At 44.1% G+C, this 17,553-nt stretch overlaps 1 protein-coding gene across 2 annotated transcripts in view; it reads right to left on the bottom strand.

Moving 5' to 3' along the window:
* Nucleotides 1-17,553, bottom strand: part of PTPN14 (protein tyrosine phosphatase non-receptor type 14) — a 156,002-nt gene that overhangs the window by 42,259 nt on the left and 96,190 nt on the right. For both annotated transcript variants that reach the window (XM_063124044.1, XM_063124045.1), the window contains exons 4-7: nt 12,562-12,659; nt 8,851-8,918; nt 3,866-3,936; nt 2,746-2,833 (exon numbers count right to left, since the gene is read on the bottom strand). In XM_063124044.1, coding sequence (XP_062980114.1) covers nt 2,746-2,833; nt 3,866-3,936; nt 8,851-8,918; nt 12,562-12,659 — 325 coding nt within the window. The remainder of the gene's footprint in view (nt 1-2,745; nt 2,834-3,865; nt 3,937-8,850; nt 8,919-12,561; nt 12,660-17,553) is intronic.

The following is a 17,553-nucleotide window of genomic DNA, read 5'->3' on the forward strand; positions in this document are numbered from 1 at the left end:
GCATGGACTTTTTTCTGTCTAAACAGATACAGAATTGCACCTTCACAGTGCTTTTAATTTCACTCTCAGAAAGCGTTGAGTTACTTCCTACACGTACGCTCACTGTTGCATCCGTCCAATTCACCTTGCGCAGCACCGAACTGGCTTTGGTGCTTACCAAACATTACCAGCAGGAAGCTGAATAAGCAACTCTCTCATTTTAAATGTGCTATAAACCTTTGATTTCTGACAGTTGTCTAAAGGCCGGACATGGAAGACTGCATCAGTTTATGCCTTCCGGTGCAAAAGAACATTAACTTTCATGCAGGCTTTCATAAGATTTAGAGCGCTAGAGCTAGCCAAATCATTTATTTCCTTCTGTCCCTTCAGGCTAATGTGAGATTTGTCGTCCTCCTTCTTTGCATCAGCTGCAGCAAAGGCAGAGAAGATCTTGAGCTGGGACATGCCTTAGGGTAGAAATGGAATTGCCGGTGGCACATGAAGCTATAGAATAGCCCCATGATTGACAGAGAGAAAGAAAAAAAGGGGCTTTTGCAGCTCAAAAGCAAAATGTTTTGAATGATTTGGCAAGCCGACATACACCGTTCATGCCTACCTGGTTTGCAAAACGTGAGAAATATCCAAACAATCAAAATGCTTAGATCAAATCAAAATACAAATTAAAGGGGTGGCAGAGCCCTAAAAAGGGAAGCTATCGATCAAAATGAAAACGTAAAAAAAAATGTTATTAGATCTTACTTGCTTTCTTTTTGGCACTATATAGCATTTCAAATTGTTGATGAAACACCACAACAATACCAGAATAGCTCATTGAAACTCCCAAGTCTATAGAGACTGTTCTAGAAAGTGCAGATATTGCGGGATTCAGCAGTCAGGTTGCTGATGTTACACCTTCGTTCTGAGAACTGCCCAGGTTAGCAATGCATTATTGGGCCAAAGTCCAAGGTGATGTTATTGACATGTAAGACCTTATACAACTTAGGACCAGGCAACCTGACAGAGTGCCTTCTCCCATATCAACTTGCTTGTTCACTGAGATTAACAGATCAGGGCCTCCTGCACATTTATAGGAAAGTACATCTGAAACCAGGAGGATGGCCTTTTCTGTTGTGGTACCCCAACTTTGGAATTCTCTCCCCGCTGCAGTGCAACAGGCGCCATCCCTGACAGTGTTTAGGCACCTGTACAAAACTTATCTGTACACACAGGCGTTTGTTGATTTTAATATCAAGCTTGGTAGATTTTCTTTGTTGTTGTTTCTATCTTTCACTGTATTTTAATTGTTGCTTTAATACATTTTGTACACTGCCCTGAGGTTCAATAACAAAGGGTGGTATGTAGATGTTTAAAATAATAATAAAAATAAATAAATAAATAAGTAATTTAAGGATTGAAAACACAAGGATCCCGCACAGGACAATAAAATGGCATCCTTTTCTTTGTGCTGTCACACAGGAACATAGGAAGCTGCCTTAAACTGAATCAGACCCTTGGCCCATCTAGCCCAGTTTTATTGACACTGACAGGCAGCAGCCCTCCAGGTCAGGATTTTTTTCCAGCCCTACCTGGAGATGCCAGGGATTGAACCTGGGATGTTCTAGCATGCAAAGCAGGGATACTACCACTGAGCCACGGCTCCTCCCCTCACAACTGCAGCTTGTAATGGAGGGATTGTGGTTCAGTGACAAAGCACACGCCTTGTATGTGGACGGTCTCAGGTACAAGGCTTGAAACTCCAGTCAAAATGGGATCCCAGAGAACAGGAATGTGAGAAGGGGTGGATTTTGGAGGGCCATTGGCATTTGGAGCGAGTTGTGCTAGGCTAGATGGACCAATGGTCTGACTCAATACAAGGCAGCTTCACAGAAAATGGGTTGAACAAGAACTCACAAGGAAAGCTGCAATGAGGTCACAGCCTGGGCTGGACTGGGCTGCACGCGAAGAGCAAGCAGCACATGTGCACCTATGAGGCACCACTGTGGCGTTACCCCACATTTTAGTATCTTGTATATGTCAAGATTAGTATGGAATGTTAGAACTGAGTGGGTGTGGTTTATGATGTAACAGGTGGGGGGAAGGAGTATATAAGGAGAGTGTTGAAAGTTTGTGAGGCGTGTGAGTTTGAGGAGTGAGTGAGAGACAGTTGTTTGGATTCTAGGGACTTAGGATTGGGTTGAAGACAGTAAGGTGGTTGGTGTGTGGAGAGTTTAGATTAGGCAGGATTGAAAGTATTATATTTTATTTAAAGCTTTTAAATAACAATAAACTTATTATTATTTTGTTAGCTACCAAATACCACGTGTCTGCTTGGCATTATTTACCATGCCTTACAGTTATTAAACATCCACACCAGATTATACCCACAGTATATTCAGAGAGATCCTATATTAAACCTGCTTCCCTCATAGCTAGGGGAAAGGTTTTATTTAACCCTCCCTCAGGTTTTCAGGTGGTGGTGCTTGGTCTGAGAAGGGTTTATGCGGCGGCCTAGTGTAAAGGTCGGTGACGTCGCAATCACCTGTAAGGCAGGGGTGGATCTGCAATTGTTTGCACAGAGGTTCTTCCCTCTTCCTCCAGATTAACTTTCTCCTCCACAACAACTGCGTCTGATCCATCCAAGTGTCCTTTGACTCGACACAGAGCAATTATTGGAACTTGGGCATTACATCCACAAGCTATTCAGGATATACTGTGATAAATGCTTTTGATAGAAATTCGGTCACAGTTCTTGTTGCAGGACCTTACCTTCACAGGGAAGCTTTCCTGCCCAAACCCATCTAGCCGCTCTACTTCACTGATGTAAAGAAATTCCGCGTCTGCTGCAGAGATGCCACTGTAAATGAAGTTAACAGAAATACGGCTCAGGGTTAATTTGAGGGCCAAAGATGCCCATCAAACCCCTAGGGATGGGTTAATTTGGAATCATTATAACATCTGTAGGCCAAAATGGATCAGGCCAATCAAAGCCCTGCTACAAGACAGGGTCACCATCCCAAAGTTCAACCCAAACTAACTAAATCTCAGTATAAAGAGTCATAGGTAGAGTATGAGCGAAACCAAAGGACATTTTATAATGATGAAAAATGAGACCATCCAATCTCTGTGATGGTGTTGGCTCAGATTAATCTAAGCAATCATAGCAGAGTGGCAAAGAGAATGGTATCTCCAGTTCAAATCGTAAGAACATAAGAAGAGCCATGGTGGATCAAACCAAGGATCCACCTAGTCCAGTATTCTGTTCCCATCAGCAGGCCAACCAGCTGTCCATGAAAAACCCACAAGCAGGACATGAGTGCAACAGCACCCTCTCGCCCATTTCCCCCAGCAACTTGAGTATATAGGCTTACTGCTTCTGACAGCTGAGGCAGCATGCAGCTTTCAGGACTAGTTGCCACTGATAGCCATACCTTCTAGGAATGTTTCCAATTCCCCATTAAAGCCATCAAAATTGGTGGCCATATTGTGGAAGTAAATTCTATCGTTTAACTATGCACAGTGTGAAGAAGTACTTCTTGACGTAGTAGGACACAAACAATAATCAAATCATGTTTCCCTCCCAAATTATGGTCAGCCAAATCCCTCTGGAGAGTGTACATAGTATGAGTGTTCCCTTGTTTTTTGCCCCCAGAACCTCCTATTCCCAAGTAGGCTGCCCTTGAACTGTAGGTTCCATTTAGCTAACATGGGCAGTAACCATCTTTTTCCTGTAAGGCGTTATTCCGAGCAATAACAAAACTTTTGGCCAAAGCCGTAAAGCAGCTTGCAGGACCACAGGGGCAAAAGTACCCCACAAGTAAGTGGTAGCAAAGACATACAGGTTCCATATCTTGACAGCAATCTACACAGTGACATGTTTGGGTCTCACCTATGATTTTTGTGTTCCTGAGCTACTTTCTGAGTCAGTTCCTCCAGGACTGCTTCATCTTGGGTCAAATCCTGTAGAAAAGCAAAGGAAGAATTGTGGTTACTGAATGTGTATGTGTGTATGTGTATGACCCAGGGTGGGGCTGTTTGTACGTCATGGAGGCATCAGGAGCAAATCATGGCTTAATTAATTAACCCACAATTTTTGGGTCTGCACACTGCACAAGAGTTGCTTCCATTTCCTGTAAACAACCTCTGGTTAGCTCAAACCTGGACTGATTCATTGGTTGTTCACAGAAATCAGAAGTGGCTTGCAGGCAGCATGGATCCCTATGAATTATGGGTTAAATTATCTATGATTTACTGCTGCGACATGCAAACTGGGTCTGAGTTTAAGCAGAGGAGGGAATTTAAGGAGATAGGGTTTCTATTGCAATGCCTTTAGTGCCATGGTTAATGTTTGGGACAGAGGTGGGATCAGCAAAGCAAGGAAATGGGATAACATTCCATGATCAGATCTTGCCACAAAGATAGCCATCTTCCATTTGCCCAGCTAAAAATGTGGGCCAGATTCATTAGGCAGGAGGACCCAGAGATGACTGGAAGAGAAGGTCACTCGCAAAGAAAAGAGCATCAGTCATCCCAGTCTACTAAACCAAATGAGCTTGCAATTAGCGCCCAGAGGGCCAAGGAAAAACTGGAACTTGGGAAGCGGGGGAACTTGAAACTATAAGGAAAGCTAGTGAGTTTGTTTAGGAGGACTGGGTATCCGGAGGTCAGATGAGAAAAGTCTTATATAGAATGAAGCCAATGATTAAGACCATACGCCTGATCTATACATCCAGCAAAGTCATCAGGGCAGAGTTCTTGTTGGACTGTCGGTGTCCCACTCCACATTGCAGGTGGCAGCGTTGCATTTCTGAATGCTCTCCCACACATAAAACTCCCTGAGAGGATCACACCTTCTCCTCAATATACTAGGCTGCTTGTTTATTTGTTTTACATGATGGGAGTTTCCTGGACTGTAACAAGGTTTTGCTGTACTTGTAAGCATGGTCATAGAATTGTAAGCCATCCAGCACAAAGCATCAACTTATTAAGTCTACCACAAGCCAATCAATGCAGTGAGGACAATGATGTGCTAAAATGAGAGAGAGAGAGAGAGAGAGAGAGAGAGAGAGAGAGAGAGAGAGAGAGAGAGAGAGAGGGTGCCCAGGTATTACAAGGCAATCGATACAACACAGATGATTGTGTACTAAAATGAGAGAGATGTTTACTCTGTAACAGCATGGTCTGTTATAAACATCTCTGCATAACTTGTCCAAGCAAGCCATGTGTGTTACAAGGAAAGTCCCCAGGTCCCAGCCCAACTCATAAAACAACACATTAGGACCATGGGAAGCTGCCTTGAACCAAGTCACCCCACTAGTCTAACGCAGTATTGACTATTTCATTGATGGCAGGTGCTCTCCAAGATTTCGGACAGGTCTCTTTCCCAGACCTACCTAAAGATGCAACAGATTGAACCCGGGCCCTTTTTTGAACTAAATAAATTCCAGGGACAACATACTGCAAAATAGCAGCATATAGATGCCAAAGAAAGAAAGAAAGAAAGAAAGAAAGAAAGAAAGGAGTAAAAATTTCAGGAAAAAAACGCAGACAAGAAAAGCTGGATTCCCCTCTACGACTTGCATTCCTGCAAGTACTTTGAATTATGTGATCAAAAGCTTTGCTGCTCCAGTTATTTAAAAAGTGCAACACAATACACTTGTAATCTCAGCAACCAAAAGGGGGTTGGGAAATGTCTATTTTGTAAACATGGTTTGCGTGTGGCACAAGTTAAGCTTTAAAAATTCTTTGGTACATTGGTAAAAATGGGATCGACTCAAAATTTCAAAGTTTAACACACACACAGGAAGGGTGCCAGTAAACTCTCTGAGTGATGATTTTGGAATGCCTCGAAGCTGTGTGTATTTATACTTAACCCAACCGTCTTGCCTCTTGCTCACCGGGGGCCTCCCAGTAATATTTGTTCCTGACACTGAAAAATGTGAAAGCGGTAGCGTGCTAATGAAAAATGGTATGGTACGTGCCTGTACACAGCTACACACCTGCGAGGCGTTCTGTGTACATAACTTTGTTCTTTTCGCTGCTGAAGAAATGCCGTTTGACACATATTGTGGCTGCGCAAGATCAAACACAGTCCAAGCACAGCTGCCCTCCCCAGCTCACGAGCTCATGGGAAGGGCATTTCTCCCAGCCTCCCACTCCCCACTCCTTAGCCAAGTCTTTGGTCCGTTGGCTATGCAGCTAAAAAGACCTGGCTATTAACTAATTAACTGAACGATCCCACCCGGACATCTCCTTAAAGAGGGTAGGCAATAGCATGAATAAAGAAAAAGGTAGGTTGAAGGTAATGGTTAGAGTGGTGGGTTTGGGTGTGAAAACTCTGGTTCACAGCTATTTCATCGATTGACTGATTACATGTGTTCACAACATCACTGTAGCTTCCCATGAGGTCAGTGCCAGGTTTTTGAGGGCCCTTGGGCAGGTTACTCTCAATGGGCCCCCTCCCTCAGTGAGTCTACCTGCTCACTACTGCTATTTATATTTAACCCTCCTCTTTCTCATCATTGCTACCACTTGCTTCCTTGACAGACACAGAGCCAGTGAGCAAGCAAGCAGTGGTGTCTACTGCTCTTCTTCATCCTCACCACCACCATTGTCTGGGCCAGAGTGAGAGGCAGGGGAACAAGCAGGTTGCCATGGTGACAAGGGGGAGCAATCCAAAGGGCTCTTGTTGGTAGGCCCTTTTACCAGCTTCAGCTGGCTCACCAGCTACGGCTCCTTCTGGACAGGGATAACTTGGCCACAGTGGTATGGCCATTAGTAACCTCAAGACTGGATTACTGCAATGCATTCTATGTGGGGCTGCTCTTGCTCCTCATCCTCCTCATTTGTGTGCTGAACAGGCACAGAGCTGGTGAACATTGTAGGCAGTGGCATCTACTGCTCTTCTTTCTCACCACCACTGTTGTCTGGGCCAGAACGAGAGGCAGGGGAACAAGCAGATTGCCATGGTGAAGAGGAGGAAGTTTTCCTGATGTCCAGCTGGAATTTGGCTTGTGAAAGAAGAAAGTGCAAAAGCTGGGTTGCAGTTAAACCTCAGAAAAACCAAGATTATGGCAACCAGCTTGATTGATAACTGGCAAATAGAGGGAGAAAACGTGGAGGCAGTGACAGACTTTGTATTTCTGGGCGCAAAGATTACTGCAGACGCTGACTGCAGCCAGGAAATCAGAAGATGTTTACTTCTTGGGAGGAGAGCAATGACAAATCTTGATAAAATAGTTAAGAGCAGAGACACCACACTGACAACAAAGGTCCGCATAGTTAAAGCAATGGTATTCCCCGTAGTAACCTATGGCTGCGAGAGCTGGACGTGCCTTGGACTGCAAGAAGATCAAACCAGTCCATACTCCAGGAAATAAAGCCAGACTGCTCACTTGAGGGAATGGTATTAAAGGCAAAACTGAAGTACTTTGGCCACATAATGAGAAGACAGGATACCCTGGAGAAGAGGCTGATGCTAGGAAAAGTGGAAGGCAAAAGGAAGAGGGCAAGATGGATGGATGATATTCTGGAGGTGACAGACTTGACCTTGGGGGAGCTAGGGGTGGCGACAGCAGACAGAAAGCTCTGACGTGGGCTGGTCCATGAAGTCACGAAGAGTCAGAAGCAACTGAACGAATAAACAACAAACTTGAGCCCATTATTCCGTGTCCTGCACTCTGGGAGGATCGAGAAGAGTTCCTGGCCCTCCTCTGTGTGACAACCTTTCAAGTATTTGAAGAGTGCTATCATTCTTCTCAGGCTAAACATGCGCAGTTCTTTCAGTCTCTCCTCATAGGGCTTTGTTTCCAAACCCCTGATCATCCTCATTGCCCTCCTCTGAACACGCTCCAGCTTATCTGCATCCTTCTTGAAGTGTGGTGCCCAGAACTGGACGCAATATTCAAGATGAGGCCTAATCAGTGCCGAACAGAAGTACTGAAATAAAAATACTTTAAGCATCCTGAGAACCTGTTTCTCTCCTTTTTTCTCCTTTTTTCTGTCCTGACCTGGATGCTCTCCTTTTGGTTTTTTGCTCAGGCACTGATGCCCAGATTTTGTGAAATCTTATCCCACGTGTATTTTGTGCATTGTGCCGTATTGTTCATTCCAGCGTCCGTTCAAAGACGGATTCAATTCTTTTTTCGTTATGCAGGAAAATATGCCACTATTTCCGTAAGAGGTTTCACATGAATTCATATAATTTATATTATTATGTAACATTTGGCCCCCTTTCTATTCAGCTTTCCCCCCAGCATATATTTTTCAGTCTCAGCAGGAAATTGTGTATTTTCCTGCAAATAAATTTGCAAAAATTTGGGGGATCTGAAAATCCACAGACTCCACGTGGCCCTGATGAGGCCAGTCCACAGTGGCTTCCGCAGGTTGGATTCCTAGAAATCTGGAGTCATTTTAGTCTGTCTCAAATTTCTCCAGCATCGTCCTGATCCACACTACCTGAGTTCCTTTTAACTGGAACTGTGGGAACTCGAACCTGGGGTCTTCTGCATGCACAGTAAGTACTCTACTATTAAGCTAGGGACCCAATAGGGTGTGTTGCAGCCTTGGAAGCCGGCTTTTGTAGATACCGGTTGATAGTGACATATAAAATAGTTATGGTTGGTTGATTGGTTAAGGCAGTCAGCATCCAGCCAAAGCCTAGTTCTGTTGAGGAAAAAATACACAAGAAACAAGCTTTCAGGAACTGTGTTTGTTGGATGCGAGATTAACACTGTGAAGACTGGGGTCGATGAGTTAAAGGATGCAGGGAAAATGTCATCCACAACATTCCTATGAAGAAAACTATCCCTAAAGTAAGAAGGGATTGCATAAAAATTGAAAAGAAAAAGAAACATTCAGTGGGGATTAACTTACCATAGGAAACAGAACATATTCCCGGAGAAAATCATGGGATTCAAACTGATGGTAGTCTCCAAAACCAGCTGGATGGGAGAAAGGGAGAAAAGAGATAAAACACAAACTACATCAACTCAGTTTTACCTGGACATGAACCACTCCATCCTGAAAAGATACAGAAACCCTTAACGTGCAGCAAATGGGGATGCTCAACGAAAATGTATATGCAAGATCTTAAAATCTTTGAATTGAGAAAGAACTAACTACAAGCACTATAATCCCCAAATGACCTTTGAAATAGAGGATCACAGATGTTATAGCTTTCCTCCCTCATACACAATATTAGAACCCAGAATCATCCAATGAAACTGAATGGTAGGGGATTCAGGATATGCAAAGACGTCTTCAGAGAGAGCATAAACTATGAAATTTCTTGTCTCAAAATTACCAAGATCACCAATGATCTTCTTACTGCCAAGTCTAAAGGCCATTATTCCATTCTTATTCTCCTTGATCTAACCGCAGCCTTTGACACGGTTGATCACGATCTTCTCTTAGATTCCCTCCATGACCTTGGACTCTGTGGCTCTGTCTATAACTGGTTCGCCTCCTATCTAGAGGGTCGCTCTTTCAGCGTGTCGGCTAACGGCAGCTCGTCCTCCTCTTTTCCCCTTTCTGTTGGGGTTCCGCAAGGCTCGGTGCTTGGCCCGTTGTTGTTCTCTCTATACATGCTGCCCTTGGGTAAGCTTATTCAATCTCACGGCCTCCAATATCACCTGTATGCCGACGATACACAATTATATCTCTCATCTCTGGAACTTTCTCCTGATGTTCACGATCGTATCTCGGCATGTCTTTCAGATATCTCAGCCTGGCTGCTTCATCGTCGTTTGAAACTTAATATGGCAAAAACTGAACTGCTTGTTTTTCCTCCTAAACCTTCTCCTCACCTCTCATTCTCTCTTACTGTCAACGATGTCACGCTTACTCCGGTCAAGGAAGCTCGTAGTCTTGGCTTTATATTTGACTCCTCGCTCTCCTTTACTCCTCACATCGAGGCAGTAGCTAAATCCTGCCGCTTCTTCCTGTATAATATTGCCAGGATTCGACCATTTTTGTCTGTCTCTTCTGCCAAGACTCTCGTTCACGCACTGGTTATCTCTCGGTGGGACTACTGCAACCTTCTTCTCTCTGGCCTTCCTTCGTCTCACATCAGTCCACTGGTCTCTGTCCACCACTCTGCCACTAAGATCATCTTCTTGGCCCGCCACTCTGACCAGGTCACTCCACTTCTGAAATCTCTTCATTGGCTTCCAATTCACTCCAGAATCCAATATAAACTTCTCCTGCTGACCTTCAAAGCTCTTCACGGTCTAGCTCCTGCCTATCTCTCCTCTCTCATCTCACACTATCGCCCCGCCTGTGCTCTCCGCTCCTCTGATGCCATGCTTCTCGCCTGCCCAAGGACCTCCACTTCCCTTACTCGGCTCCATCCTTTTTCTTCTGCTGCCCCTTACGCCTGGAACGCTCTTCCAGAACACTTGAGAACTACAAACTCAATCACTGCTTTTAAAACTCAGCTAAAAACTTTTCTTTTCCCTATAGCCTTCAAATATTGAGTTTGTTCTGACTCTATACTGTTAGCTTCACCCTACCCGGCGCCTGTTTACACTTCCCTGTGCCTGTTTGCATTCTCCTTCCCTCTTTATTGTTTACTACAACTTATTAGATTGTAAGCCTATGCGGCAGGGTCTTGCTATTTACTGTGTTATCTGTACAGCACCATGTACATTGATGGTGCTATATAAATAAATAATAATAATAATAATAATCAAAATGTGGCAATGGCCACCAGTGTAGATGACTTTAAAAGGAGATAGGCCAATTCCATGGAGGATAAGGCTATCAATTGCTACGTGGTCATGATGGCAATATGCTACCTCCATGATCAAAGGAGCATACTTGTTAATACCATTCTCTGGAAAACAACAGCAAGAGAGGACTATTAACTTCACGTCCTGCTTGTGGGCTACATTGGCCGCCTACATTGGGCGGCCAATGTAGAAAACAGAATGTTGGACTACATATGCCCTTGGTCTGATCCAGCATGGTTCGTCATATGTTCTTACTTTGACTTGGGGTGTAATCCTACGCACATTCAATAGGAAAGAAGCCTACAACTTCCAGTATTCCCAGGCTAGCATGGCTGCCTGGGCATGCTGGGAGCTGAAGGACTTTTTCTGTCTACATATGCATAGAATTGCATCTTTAAGCACTTTTTGTTTGGGGTTGGATTTGGTCCGAAGTAATCCGATGCTCTCTCAGGATTAGTATAGGTGACTATGTACCTCCTGCCTTGAACACATAACAGTACGCAGATAATTGTCATAATTTCCCAAATGTTTTGGAATTAGAGAATGAAGTTGGAAGTACTTCCCAAAGGCTATAGTATTGTTTGTAAAAGATGTTCCTATTTATCTTTTTTAAGAAGCTTCATTTAAGGAGAGAGAGAGAGAGAGAGAGAGAGGAAGGAAGGAAGGAAGGAAGGAAGGAAGGAAGGAAGGAAAGAAAGAAAGAAAGAAAGAAAGAAAGAAAGAAAGAAAGAAAGAAAGAAAGAAAATAAATAAATGCCGGAGAGCTCTGATTTTATTCTATTTGTGTCAGATCAAACACTGACGAAAAAGGTACTCGAGTTGCTGGAAATTCCCCTCCTAAATTACCTGACTCAAACATTCCTACAAACCCTTCAAGATAATTTGACAAAATAAATAAATAAATAAATAATGGCCCAGGGGTGGGGGGGAATCCTGTAGGAATTCCCTGTATCACTTATCAGTCAATATGGTTATGCACTTTAGCCATATTGGGTTGGCTTCTTTAGCCAACCCTTCCTCAGAAATGACACTTTGGTGTGTGTGAAGAACATAGGAGCAACATACTGAGTCAGACACTCAATCCACCTAGCCCGGTATTGTCAACACTGACTGGCAGCAGCAGCTCCCCAGGGTTTCAGGCAGGATTTTTTTCCAGCACTACCTAGAGTTACTGGGCAGGCCCAGCCCAAGGCAGGTTGCTGTCTGACATGTGCCGCCGCCTCACCCCCCACACCAATTGCTTCCTGTAAGGCATCCCCAGAGGGATTCCTTATAGAAGGCACGTCGCTGGCTGGATGAAGAAGCGGTGAGCTGGGAGGCACCTGAGTGAGCAGCCACCTCTTGGTCCCACTGCCTACCCACACGCCTCCTGCCCACCCGGACTGCTGGCGGTGCAGTTACCTCCATCCAGCCTCCTCCTGTTCTGTCCTGCTGCCTCCTGTTCAAGGGACCAAAAGGTGGGTGCTCACTCGGGCACCTCTTGGCCACCCAGCCTGTTTACTTGGGCAGCTGGCACTGGCCGCACTCACTGCTGCTTCTTCCTTACGGACTTCATTCTCAGACACATGCAAGAATCCTGAGAAAGTTCACTTTGGTTTTGGAAAAGTAGGGGGAGTTGTTTGTAGCACTTATAATTATGTCAGAAATTATCTCCATGAACATTCCATTTCCATCCCAAATCTTATAGTTATCACAGTTTTAAAACATGCAAACAAGTCACTAACATCTGAAATAGTTTGAAATGTCAGTTTTCATGCTGAGCAGGTTGCAATCTCTAGCCTAACTGGAATGTATTTTTGTTATGGTCAAATAAGCAGATAAGATGAGAAAGAGTTAGCAGGTATGCTCATCCTACCTTGAACCGCCAATGCTGCTAACCTTATCCCTTGTTCAAATGAAGATCGCAATCGTCCATCAAGAACATCTTTTTTAACCTGTAGGTAATACTGATACCTGTAAACAAAACATACGGCAAAATGAAACCAATGTTACATGCACTTGGACTTTTGTTTTTCAGTTGTAAAATAAAGAGATAATCGAGAGATTATGTTTGTACTCAAACAAGGTCAGTATTTACATTGCATACAATTGCGCCTATGGAACCAAGGACCAGTACTTCAGTTTGAAAGCAAAATGCTTATCCTGTGTGTTTCAGGCTACATTCCAAGGGCATATCCATATGGAGCTGTTAAAAGGGTTTGGGAGTCAATCTGGTGATGCCGTTTCTGAACTTTGCATGGAAGTCCTTGTATTGCCTCAGTCTTTTTTCCATTGCTGTTGGTCTGTATCGCAATCTGATAGAAGCACCAGGAATTAAGAACTGATGCAGAATTCTATCAACCAGCCAGCTCCTGCAAATAACTCCTCGTTCAAGTGGTCTAATAACGTGAGCAGGGTAACACCTGGTGCGGGGATACATGCAAGACTGCACTAGCTATTTCCACGATTAGAAAAATGGAAAGACTCCATCACTAGAAAATAAATAAATCATCTTTCAGTTTTTTCCAATCATGGAAATGGCCACTAACAATAAATAAACAAAAAAGCTTTTAAAAAGTTTATTATCTTATCATAGAATCATAGAATAGTAGAGTTGGAAGGGGCCTATAAGGTCATCGAGTCCAACCCCCTGCTCAATGCAGGAATCCACCTTAAAGCATCCCTGACAAATGTTTGTCCAGCTGCCTCTTGAATGCCTCTAGTGTGGGAGAGCCCACGACCTCCCTAAGTCATTGGTTCCATTGTTGTACTGCTCTAACAGTCAGGAAGTGTTTCCTGATGTCCTGAATTATCAATCATCTTTTTAAAAAACAATGATTTCTTTAATTGGGGATACCAAATTTTGCAACACACTACAGACAACTGGCAAACCCCAAGAGTTAAAAATGCAATCTTAACTAGGTTTACTCAGAAGTAGGCCTGGTTCAGCTCAGAAGTACGTTTACTCAGAAGTTAGTCCCATTGAACTTTAGACACTTTCCCTGCATTTCCCCCCGCAATACATCAAAATCTAAAGAAACAAGAAGCCTTACATATTTATGTGAAAGAGATATAAACAAAACCAATGTTAAAAACCCATGAAGTTCTATTGTAGCCTTCTCCAACTATCCTGGCAGGGGGCAATGGGAGTTGTAGTCCAAACACCTGGGGATGCCAGGTTGAAGAAAGATGGTTTATTGTACTAATCAGTGGAACTCTTTAACACTTTATTTGGCTTGATAATTTTTATATTGCTGTGGCAAGATATCACTATGAGTGTATAAAAAATACTACTGAAAAGCAAAGGGTTTTCTTTCTAAACCCAAGCTATCTTTCACGTTCTTTCAGACCACTGAAAGAGAGAGAGAGAGAGAGAGAGAGAGATACAGGAGCCGGCCACTAGACAGCACCAGAGTTCCAACCAAGCATTAATTCTACAGCTTGAAGCACAGTCGTGACATTGTTATTAAGACCCATCTGAAAATCATCACGGTGTGCACGGTGTGCAGAGCTGTGTGCTTTAAAAGACAGAGGAGTTTTGCTAAGCCATAGATTTCTGAAGGCCTTCAGGGAAGTCTCTGTATGAGGACGCCTGCAAAAAGGAAAAACAAAGCCAGGCATCTTTGACTAGGCCAAAGACAAAAAGACCTTCTGTTAGTACCCTGCTGACGGGAGAAGCAAAGAAGCACCCCAAGGGCACACAACTTCTTGCCAGGGCCAAGAAACTGGGATCACTATGATTTTACAACATTCCCCCACCCCTTCTCTCTTCTTACGACAAGGTGTCCACTGCAAGAGCTTGTACAGATGTGGTTGTGTGGATGCCACAAAAGGCATCAAGTATGGGGTGGGGAGAGAATGGGGCGGCTGGGGAGGGACAAAAATTCCCCTCCGCACACGTTGTGATGCCTACTGGTTGCGCCGCAGTTACTTTTCACTAAGAAGAAAGCAGAGATGTAGCTGTACGCGACCCATTAAAAGGAATGAGTAGTTTGACGCTTACTCCTGCTGCCTTCTTCCCAAACTATTGATAGGCTGCATACAGCCTATTTGCTGATGTATCAATTACTTCATTCCTCAAATCAAAATTCTTTAGTATTTTAAATAAGTTCAGCTACATCTGCATATTATAAAATATTTACTATAATTACCTTTTTGAGGTTTTGAAGGGAGTGTGAGGGAAAGAAACATGCCACAACCAACGTGTTTTTTTTTTGGGGGGGGGGGGGGAGATCTCTAATGCTTTGCATCTGACTCTGACTCCTGCTGCTTGCAAAGGCCATTTTCCCATACCACTGAGCTCAGGCAACACAAAATATAAACTCACAGTGTGATTCAAGAACAGTGAACTGCACTTTCCTTTATTTATTTTATTTTTATCCTATCCTCTTAAGGCACTCAGCACGGCATACATGGTCCCCCCTTTTACCCGTACACCAACCTTGTGAGGTAGACTGGGCTTAAAAAGAAGGGACTAGCCCAAGCTTTGTAGCTGTGGGGCAATTTGAACTTAAGTCTTTTGAGTCTAAGCCCAGTACTCTAGACATTACACTACACTGGCTCTTAGATCCTCCTTGCTTATTTTACTCACTTCTTTACAAGCAGAGCTTTTCCATTCTTACTGTCAATGAGACTATTGCGGATCTCATTCCAAGGGCTACAGATGGGAGTGGAGGGCAAGTCCAGACAAAGACGTAATTACGAGATGGTTATTCCCCTTCAGCAGAAAACATGTGCATGATCAGATGCGTTTCGTTGTATTTGCACTAAAATGACAGGACGGCGCTGGGGAAGAGGAAGAGGGCAAAATGTTTATCTGATCCGAGCTGGAGCTGCGAGGCGCAACCCTCTAGTTCTGTTTGAACCTCTGTGAGATTCTTTACTTCCATTCCTTGTCCAAGGAATGTGCAATTCGAACCCTCGATAGCATCTGTCAGCGTTGCAGACTGAACGGGTCTGATGCTCATCAGCGGAATCCTGACGTGAAGACCGGGGATGATGAGAGTAGTAGCCCAATGCATCTTCAGATGCATTCTGGGTTGGGAAGGCTGCTATACACACTTATCTGGAAGTTACTTCTCAGGAGATAGGTACAGGCTCGTGCTGTAAGGAGCCAGGAGAGAAAAGGAGGAATCACGCTAGCTATGGGAGATAAATGGTTGCTCTACTGATTTCCAGAACTAACAGATCCACACAACCAACCACACTTGGAGTTGTCCTCCCTTCGCTCCCTAAACAAGGGAATTCAAAAGGCGGAAGTAGCAACTGTAGAGGGGCCATAGCTCAGTGCGATAGAGCACCTGCTTTGCATGCATTAGGTCCCAGGTTCGATACCCGGTTTCTCCCGGCTTCTCCAGGTAGGGCGAGGAAAGAATCCTGCCTGAAACCCTGGAGAGCAGCTGCCAATCAGTGACCCTGTTCAGACAACACGCTAAGCCACGGTGGCTAAGCATTTTGAGCGAAACATTATGGCTTAGCGTGTTGTGTGAACCATTACATAACGAGGGTTTAAACACGCTTACTAACCATTTGCTGCAAAAGGGTTAGCAGCCTAACCATGGCTTAGCATGTTGTCTGAACAGGCCCAGCGTCAACAATACTGGGCTAGATGGACCAACTCAGTATAGGGCAGCTTCCTATGTTCCTGTGTTCCTAACTGGTAACTCAGACATGTCGGGGACTCTGGCAAGTCTGCCAGAGCACTGTCCTGTATTTTGAAGGCATGTTCTCTTTGAAGGGCTGTTCAGTCCAAGTACTGTATAAAGACCAAGAATCATCAGAAGGAAGAGCTGGGCCTTGAAGTGGCCCATTAGCAACACCTCGAAGCAGACTGAGCAGGCATGCACACAGGTCTCCTGGTCACAGTCTTCCATACTATGGTGAGATATAGTGTATTTTTATTTAAATTATAATAATTTATTATTATGACAACCATTTTGGTACAGTGACTAGAGTCTGGGACTTGGAAGACCCAAGTTCTAGTCCCCACTCAACCGTGAAGCTCACTGGGTGACTTCGGGCCAGTCACTGACTCTTAGCTTAGCCTACCTCACAGGGTTGTTGTGAAGATAAGATGGAGAGGAGGATTATGTAAGCTGCCTTGAGTTCCTTGCAAAAGAAAAAAAGGCAGGATATAAGGTAATAATAAAAAATAATAATTTCTAAATCTCCATATAAATGTCCATATGTAAATTTTATGCAAATCAGTGTCCTGTATTTTTTGTTGTTGTTGTTGATGCACATCCTCTTTTAAAGCAGTTCACAAGTGGCTACCCTACCTATATGTGTAGATGCTCTGACTGCAGCAACAGGGCACCACTCTGACCATGGGACCTTTGGCTACATGGAGCCCTTTGACACAATTAACATGTAAGACCAGAGAGACATAGGTTCAAGTCCCCCAGTCAGCCATGAAGCTTGCTGGGTGATCTTGGGTCAGTCACTAACCTTATTTATCGATTAAGGTTATAGCCTACCTTTCCATCCAAACTGGTACTTAAGGCCCTGAGTCATTATGAGGATAAAGGGAGTGAAAGGAAATCCATGTACACTGCCCTGACCTTGTCGGAAGAAGGGCAGGATTAAAATGTAATCTATTAGTAAATAAGGTTCATATGCTGGATTCCAGCCCTGGAGTGTGGAAATAAGGGGATGGGATTTCAACAAAAGACCAACGTTCTGTTTGGCCTAGTAGTCACTCAGGTGGTAAACCTGTGCCTAGCGTGAACCCCTGAGAAAGCTGCCTTATGCCAAGTCAGGTCATTGGTCTACACAGCTTCCTACTGGCTACCCTACACTGACCTGCAGTAGCTCCCCAGGGTTTCAGACAGGCGTCTTTTCCAGGCCTACCAGGAGTTGAACTTGGGCT

Source organism: Elgaria multicarinata, chromosome 4 (assembly GCF_023053635.1).
Source record: "Elgaria multicarinata webbii isolate HBS135686 ecotype San Diego chromosome 4, rElgMul1.1.pri, whole genome shotgun sequence".
In the NCBI taxonomy this organism is placed as follows: Eukaryota; Metazoa; Chordata; class Lepidosauria; order Squamata; family Anguidae; genus Elgaria; species Elgaria multicarinata.